The 8,149-nt window shown below is 43.9% G+C and overlaps 1 protein-coding gene across 1 annotated transcript; it reads right to left on the bottom strand.

Moving 5' to 3' along the window:
- Positions 1-3,581: 3,581 nt before the first annotated feature.
- th2 (tyrosine hydroxylase 2) lies at positions 3,582-7,984 on the bottom strand. The gene is made up of 12 exons (XM_070928615.1): positions 7,754-7,984; positions 6,477-6,651; positions 6,234-6,322; positions 6,079-6,146; positions 5,935-5,985; positions 5,701-5,846; positions 5,193-5,328; positions 5,026-5,095; positions 4,883-4,939; positions 4,551-4,646; positions 4,301-4,434; positions 3,582-3,747 (listed from the first exon to the last, which is right to left on the bottom strand). The coding sequence occupies exons 1-12, from the start codon at positions 7,982-7,984 to the stop codon at positions 3,582-3,584; spliced, it is 1,419 nt and encodes a 472-aa protein (XP_070784716.1).
- Between the last annotated feature and the right edge of the window lie 165 nt (positions 7,985-8,149).

The following is an 8,149-nucleotide window of genomic DNA, read 5'->3' as shown; positions in this document are numbered from 1 at the left end:
GGAGAGGAAGAGATGCGCATCACCTTACCTTGCCGAATAATTATCAGTGCTCCACAGACCAAACATGGAAGACAAGGGATCATTTGGCAGAAACTTGTAATGCCCTCCGGTAAAACAAGGACTCATTGTACTGTCACAGGAATGCCATGTGTGAGAAGCCGCCATCTCCATTTTCAAGGCAGTCATATGCCCGCTAAGCTGCAGAGAGCACTCATTTAATTAAGTTGATCATGAATCATTCTAGGTGACAGCTGATCACTTGTTTCCACAGATGTACTTAATCTTCAAGGGTGCAGCTTTGGATAAATGTGCATTCATACTCGGGCGTCTAACAGAGCAGTTTATTGTACTTTTATTAATGTATATGTCAGCTGAAACACTAGGTTGTATTGTATAGCGATGCCTCTGCACGACAGAATGGAGCGAGTAGAGGCCGTGGAGACCTCCACTCTTTCAAACCAGTTCGTCAACCTCGTATATTTCTTGGAGAGGACGCGTTAACCGCCATCCGCAAAGCATAACATGCTACTGCTCTCCTGGTCCACACTTTTGTTTGAACAAGTCCAATGTGGTCTCCACTCTCTACGTTTGCTGTGCTTTAGGTTCAAGTGGTGCTGGAGCAGCTGCATATAACACGGGAGATGTCAATGTCAGATGCAAGAAGCTGCCATTTTCATCTGTGCACACTCTGAACGGTTTCCAAAGAGTATAAAAGCTCCCTTAGAGGGCACTGGAATCGCTAACTGAGCCACTTTCCCCTGAAACATGAGTCATGAATCTCAGTGTCTTTACAGATCCCAGTGACTCAAGGACACCATCTGATGGCTGATGAGCAGAATAGCATCAAGATTTAATTCCATCTTGTCTGCGAGCTGATTTCTACAACATACGATCCATCTTGGACATCTTACAAACCTCTTTCCTGGAAGCACGTCCTCAGATGTCACTGCCCCCGGGCCTCCACGTTACCTTTGATGTAACCTGAATGAAGCTATTATGCCTCACAAACAGTTTGATCTCTTGTGGTGTGTGGACTAATAACAAACTGTGAAATGGATGAAAGGGAGATCAGACCGCCTTAAAATCCTCACCAACTTTCTCCTAATCTCCCCCTCTCAGATAATTCTTCTGCGGCCCTGCCAACTTTAAGCCCGGGCTCAACAAAAAAGAGAGCAAATAAAAATAATGAGGAGCATGATATGAAGGGAAACAAAGAAAGAGATTAGAGCTCTTTGAGGCCGGTGTTGGATTTAAGCTCACGGCTGGTTTGTTGTGTAATGCTTTCCCAGAATGAAGCGATTATGTTGATCTTGATGAGTAGAAGGGAGTCTGTCGAAAAGTGCTCCATCACTACTTTTGAGTGGAGTTTGTTGATCATCTAAACTGATGCTGCCACCAAGTGTGTGTGACAGCTGCAGGGTGAATTTGTCTGTATCACTTTCTAATAAGGCAAACCTTGTAACCAATGGCTTTGTTAATGGTAAATAAATAATTTACTGTTCTATATGCTTCATAGTTCAATTAAAAGTCGTAAAAAAAAAAAGAGTGTCTTCCTGGAGGAGGGAGAGAGCAAAAAGTTGTTGGAATCAGGACCTGTTTAGCCTAGCTTAGCATAAAGACTGGAAGCAGGGGGTAACAACTAGCCTGGCTTTGTGGCTTTGAAATAATCTTACTTCAATAATACCTTACTTACTTAGTTATTCATCTTTGTTCATCCCAGCAAATGTCCCAGCCATCACAGTCACCTTATTTATCAGTGATGATGTTTAGTGTAGTTCAAAGGTTGTGATCTTGTCAGGCCACATGGCTTTGTCAGGCATCCATTTTGGTTTGGTCTCTCACCAGCTTTCAGAACCTTATAATAGGATGGTCGTGACCTTAATGTTATATAGTTGGACCTTTGTTTTTAGGCTGCGTTGGTGGGAAAACACATCCAGGGCTTTCCTCAATCTTGCCTTGATCATTTCCCCCGGATGTCCACCTTGTATCGCAATTGTTTAACCTGAACATGAACCTAAATGTTGCCAGCTGTTTGTTCCAGCACCTAACTTTGGACAGGGCCAGACTAGCCTTTTCTTTTCCTCTGCCCTGCACAGACATGGTATCGGCTTATAACTGACCTATAAAGCATTTGTAAACAATTACAATTACATACTATAACAACTGAGTTCATTCTCATCTTGTTGAATCTTTCTGTTTGAGTTCTCAGGCCCGAGGACAAAGTGAACCTCATGACCCTGTTTCCAGCCCGGAGGAGGCAACCAAGCCAGCGTAGGGATGGGATGGCCCTGACATCAATAAAGGAAACACTTATGGTTGGAGTCAGGATGATACAGCGTTTGGGATTTGCGGCGAGTACGCGAGGCACAAGAATCTAGCTGGATCCCTTACCGGTCGCCCTGTTGCCTTGGCAACCCGCTTTTGTTTGGCGCTCGGCAGATTCGGATCCCGGCGGTGGTTTCATGGGGATTTGTGGATTTGAGAGCGCTGGATGTCGAACGAGATACAAGAAATTATTGTTGTGTTTGACTTTTGCTTTGCAGAGAGAGTGTGTTTGCATGCATGTGTGTGTTTGCATGCGTGTGTGTGTGTGTGTGTGTGTGTGTGTGTGTGTGTGTCCCTGCACACTTGTCAAGCAGTAGATCACTCTTTCCCTCCACTTGCTTCATCTCTCTCTCTCTCTTCACACACACACACAATTTTTTCTACTCCACAAACACAGGGTTTCCTATGGAGGCCGGAGCAAGGCTTGATTTACTACAGTGGAATTATGGGAAGGGAAAGCTTCCCAACACAAGGTGGCCGACGGGAGGGTTTGCCAGCCACCGTGTTGATGGTTGGTGGTGCTTTGGTGGAGTCCTGCAGATGGAGATGATTTGTCTTTTTTCAAGGGAAAAGCTTTGACGTGCGCGGCTCTGATATGCATTGTCGCCTGCGTGGAGATCAAAACACTGGACGTCCGTCAAAAAAAGAAAACCCCAAGGCCAAATTCTCCAGTCACACGCAGAAAGAGAAATAAAGAGAGAAGAGCATCTGTCAGCAGTGCAGCCCTGCGGACCGTGCTGTGGTTGACTGTGAGGTCCCGGTGACCTGGCCCCTATACTGATGTGCTGGGCCTCAGTGCTGGCTCTGGCCTTGACCAGCTGAGGGAACATGATACTTAAATCATTCATAATTAGCTCCTTCCCTTTTGCTTAATAACACACGAAGATAAATGGGTTCCAAGAATTTTCCAAATGGAAATAGTTGGTTTGGAATTAAAAGCTAGAAAATGGCCTATAAGCTCTGTATTGTAGTGGTTCACTCTCTCTCTCTCTTATTCCTCCTGCTGGCTTTATCTCTCTAGTATGAAAGACACTGACGTTTCTTCCTGAAAATAAACATTTATTTATTTTTTACATAATCTTCACATAATACATTATCCACACAAACAAATGGCCCTGTGGAACCTCACGAACCTGACTACATTGTGGTTTTCTTTGCGTTGTTCATAATAGTTGTTGTTCATAAAGTTTACACGGGCCAAATGTTTCTCTGTCTGCATGACTTTCTTATCTCTGCAGAAAATCTGCTCCTGGTCTTTAAGATGAGCTGAGCTTCTCCAAGGCGCTGTGAAGAGTCCTCAGGTCTTCTCTCATCTGGCTCAGAGCGTGCTGGATCTTGCTGGGCTGATCCAGAACCTCCATGCTGCAGGTAAAGGGGTCGTAGCGAACTGTAAAGGGACGCTTGATGGCTGCAGAGTATCTCCTGTGGAAGTGAGCGCAGTATAAGTATTAATAGATGCATAGATACAGATGGGTGACAAACATTAAGGGAAAAACAACATAAAGACTCTGACTAAGGTTTGCGTCAATGCTCATTGGCATAGATTCTTCAAGTCTCTGCATCGGTATGTTTCTCAACTCATTAAAAGGCACCCTGTGGAGTTTTTGATCACTAGTAGTCCTAGAAGATGAAGGCTGCTAGCAGGTAAACATGGATGTAATTACGCAGGTTTAAAAAAACAAAAAACGCATCTGTTGCGCCTCAAGGATTCACACACAGTTAATTTAGATTCTTCCCTTTTAATTTGTCGCCAGCAGCTAGGTTGCGTAAATCACAAAACAAATGAGATAAGGAAGCTCTTGGAGGTGGGAAAGAAACAAAATACTACAAGAGGACAGTCAGCATAGATGTTCGCTCCAAGAGGTAATCCAAAAATGTACAATGTATGTGCAGTGTTTTGAACAAGTAAAAATTAAAGGTATTATCTTACATGCAACAACAATAACGCACTCATCAGAAAGTAAAAAGAGAATACCTCAACTTAATCTTGGCGTCCTCGAAGCTCTCGGACACAAAGTAAACAGGCTGGTAGGTTTGGTCCTGGTACGGCTGCACTGCAGTCTCCTCGGGGTTAAACGGCTTGTACTCCGGCTCATTAGACAGAGCGTACTGGGGGAACAGGTCAGAGACTGTCAGGACACCCAGCAAAAACCAACATGCAGCAATGTTATGTGTGTGTGTGTGTGTGTGTGTGTGTGTGTGTGGACGTTAGAGAACACACTCACAACAAGCTCTCCGTAAGACGACAGGAGTCCAGCGCCGTAAGCTTTCACTGAGCCGTTCTGCTTGCAGAGGCCAAACTCCACAGTAAACCAATATAACTATGAAGGGAGAACACAATGAAAAGGGCAGATGAAGATATTATCTGCTGTGGTTCAACGTAAGGCGCAGTCGTTTACTTCAGCCAGTAGGTGGCACTGTCGAGCCTGTGCTTCCCTCAGATATTATAAGCTTCAACATTTGATATGCAGCGTTGTGTTTTACCTTTAAGACTAGAAATACAACAGTATGTGTGTCTGAATATGTTAAAATGCTTGAAATTTGAATAAAAACCTACCGTTGACAGTTTCTCAATGTCTTCATCTGAAGCTCCAAGCGAGGAAAGTCCAATCTCCTGAAATAGTTCAAATGAATTACTATTAAAGGGGATACGACTAGATTACAGATCAGAGAGCGTATAGTGCAGCGCAGCACAGTCACCTGGGAAAACTGGGCGAATTCTCTGTCTGCCAGCATGGGAATATGGCCGAGCAGCTCATGGCAGCAGTCTCTGTGGGAGCAGATCGAACCGAGTCAATGAAAGACAAAGCAGCTCAATGCATGAATAAATAAACCGGGTGTCTAAAGAAGAACAAAGGATGACTCACGGCTCGGGGGAGTGCATGGGCGCAGAGGAGTGACGGATGTACTGTGTGCACTGAAACACCCTGAAGGCCAAACTGTTGAGGAAGTCTCTGGCCGACAGCAGGCCGGCGACTGGACGCAACTGGAAACCAGTTCTCTCTGAAACGAGCCGAGAGGAGAGAAACACCTTCAGACACTCACTCACACCTCTGCCAGCAGCTTCTTCATCTTTAGCCACATCACTGCCATGTTTTAGGATCCCAGAAAGACAGATACTTCTTATCTCTGTCTCCCTTTATGATAAAAGAAAGCTCCTTTGACTGCTATTTAATATACGTCTTCTATCTTCAGGATTCTGCTTTTTCTTTCAGTGTGTTGGAAAAGTTCCTTGATTTCACCTTTTCACTTTCAAAGTCCCTGATAATTCTTTTCTATCTCTTCTTATAGATTATAGACTAGAAGAAATCTAGTAATCTGTTCTACTTTCTCAGTCACAGTCTCTCATGATTCAGATGTTCTCATCTTTGTCACCTTTCAGGAAGGCAGAAACCTCTCTGAGCTGAGGGATGCGGTCCTCTCCGTAGCCGCACTCTTTCTCCAGCTGCTGCAGACCGTCCAGGAACTGCCTGCAGGCCAGACTCGGGTAAATGCCGCGCAGCTGCCGGTAAACCTCCCTCCTTTTAACACAACAACACCACGTCATCACATCGCTGCACTTCAGTCATCCTCCACCGTGCAGCTGCATTTCTAACCGTTCATTCTCACCATGTGGACACTTCTTCTGCTGTGTACTCCACGGCGGGCAGCAGGTCCCCCCTGGGACAAAGAAAAGTAATTTAGGAGAGAATATTTGAATGATACTCAGTGCTTAATGAAGATAAATGCACTTTATTTAAATGTCTGACTCACTGTTTGTAACTGAAGGCCAGCTCAGAGATGAAGGCCCGTCTTTTCCTGTACTCTGGGTCGCTGTATCCCTGCAGAACACAATGTTCAGTGACCATAAATGGGCTGATCAATCTGATTCATGTGTGAGGTTTTGCAGTAGATATGTAAACACTCACTGGATGGTCCTGGTCCATGTCCGGATCATATTTGGTTATTAACATGTTGCATCTGTCGAGGTCTTTTATCTGTCGGGGGAACCAGGGAACTGTGATGGTGACGGGAGGAACAAATCTTGCACGTTATTATAATATGGTAACATTAAAAAAAGGAGCATTAACTGATTTAAAATGAAAAGATTGTGAACATGTTAATAGGTCCAATGAAAAAGCATTAATGTAATAATAAAGTCAGGCAGTTGCCTTTTTCCTCCGGTATGGAGCGCACGTCGTCGGCCACCCTCTTCAGCGAGTTGATGAACACGTCCAGGTCCGAGCTGTGGACTTCACACTTCATGAAGAACTCCAGCTCCGTCGTGCTGTTCTTGGACTTCCTCCCCGGTCGGCTTTCGATGTGCAGGAGTTTCGCTTCAAACGTCTATGAGGGAGATTAAAACAAACATTTAAAAAAAGAGAGCAAAGGATGTCAAAAAAACAAAGACAGACAGAAAGTTCTTTGGCACTTTGAGCAAATCACATCTTGTCTCATCAGACAGAAGTTTCTTGGCTAAATTAAAGCCTCAGCTGATGCATATTAGGCCCCATTCTCATATAACCCAAATCCAAAATACAAGATTGGAGCCTCAAAATCATGGAAAGGTCTTAAAAGAACTAAAAATCTATTTTATTAATGTTATTAATATATATTTTTTTGAGGTTTGTAAAGTCATCTTTAACAACCACCATGTGAATCTTTATATATTTTCTGTTACAAAGATGAATCATATCTGCAGCGGTGAAAAGTAACTATGTGCTTGAGGTACTATTTATTCCATCTAATGCTTTTTACTCCTCCGCTGCATTTCAAAGGAAATATCTTACTTCTTATACCTGCAACACTTGCACTAATCAGCAATTACAGTATTTTGATAATTGATAATTGATAATTGATGGTTCCAGCTTCTCAGATGTGAGAATGTGCTTTTCCATGTTGTACTTTATAGTAAACTAATTGTCTTTGTTTTTCCGACACCACCGTGGGCTCCCAGAAATCGTTTGTGATGTAGATAAGACCAAATAGACCTTGTATCAATGAAGGGATCAATAAAGTCTTATCCTACCCTATAATAAAACATGATCATTTATTTATTAATGATATTTTGTGTTATTAATCTGAAACTGCAAAGTAACTCATGTCTACAGCTGTCAAATAAATGTAGTGGAGTAAAAAAAAGTACAATATTCCCCCCTGAAATGTAGTGGAATAGAAGTATAAACAGAAAATAGAGTACAAGTACCTCAACATTGTACTTAAGTACAGTCCTACTACAGTAAATAGTTACTTTCCACCACTGAATAACTGTTAGTTGCAAACAAATGCTGATTAAACTTGACAGCATCAGTAATAATAATAATAATAATAATAGTATAATGTACAGTAACCCTCACAGGGGTCATTTGTCTGCTAGTAATACTTGAACTGAATGAATGACTCTTGTAACTCTTGTGTATTTTCTGAATGCTGCGTGTTTGAGGCTTACCTCGAATATTTTCCCAGTTTTGAAGAATCCCGCGTTTTTCTCATTGCTGAGCGTGAACAGGACGTTCAGAGTGACCCTGCCGTCCTTCTCCTCAAACACGAAGCCGTCTCCGTACCTGGAGGGCCCCGGGGAGCCCGCGGAGCCGCCGCTGCGCTCCCGCCGCGCATCCTCGATCAGACTCTGCTTCCTCCCGCTGAACGGCGCCGCCTGGACCACGTTCTCCGTCTTCATCTGGGCTCTGCTGGAGGCTGCGGGACCGGAGCCGACAGGAAGTGTGCCAGCATCACCTCGGGTCAGGTTTAAATACCCGCTCATCTGAGGGCGCTATGGAGATGAGTTGCGCAAGTGCGTTTGGCTTTTTTTAGGGGGGGGGGGGGGGGGGCTGTTCTGCGTCAT

Source organism: Enoplosus armatus, chromosome 22 (genome assembly GCF_043641665.1).
Source record: "Enoplosus armatus isolate fEnoArm2 chromosome 22, fEnoArm2.hap1, whole genome shotgun sequence".
NCBI lineage: Eukaryota > Metazoa > Chordata > Actinopteri > Centrarchiformes > Enoplosidae > Enoplosus > Enoplosus armatus.
The sequence above is the reverse complement of the archived record's forward strand: the minus strand, read 5'-3'. Positions and strand labels throughout refer to the sequence as shown.

Bases quoted from the DNA above. Each gene is read 5' to 3' on its own strand.
- th2 (XM_070928615.1), bottom strand. From the start codon at position 7,984: ATGAAGACGGAGAACGTGGTCCAGGCGGCGCCGTTCAGCGGGAGGAAG. The intron at 6,323-6,476 runs GCAACTGCCTGA...TCACCATCACAG, and splicing joins CTCCATACCGGAGGAAAAAG to TTCCCTGGTTCCCCCGACAG. The intron at 4,940-5,025 runs GTGACTGTGCTG...GAACTATTTCAG, and splicing joins AATTCGCCCAGTTTTCCCAG to GAGATTGGACTTTCCTCGCT.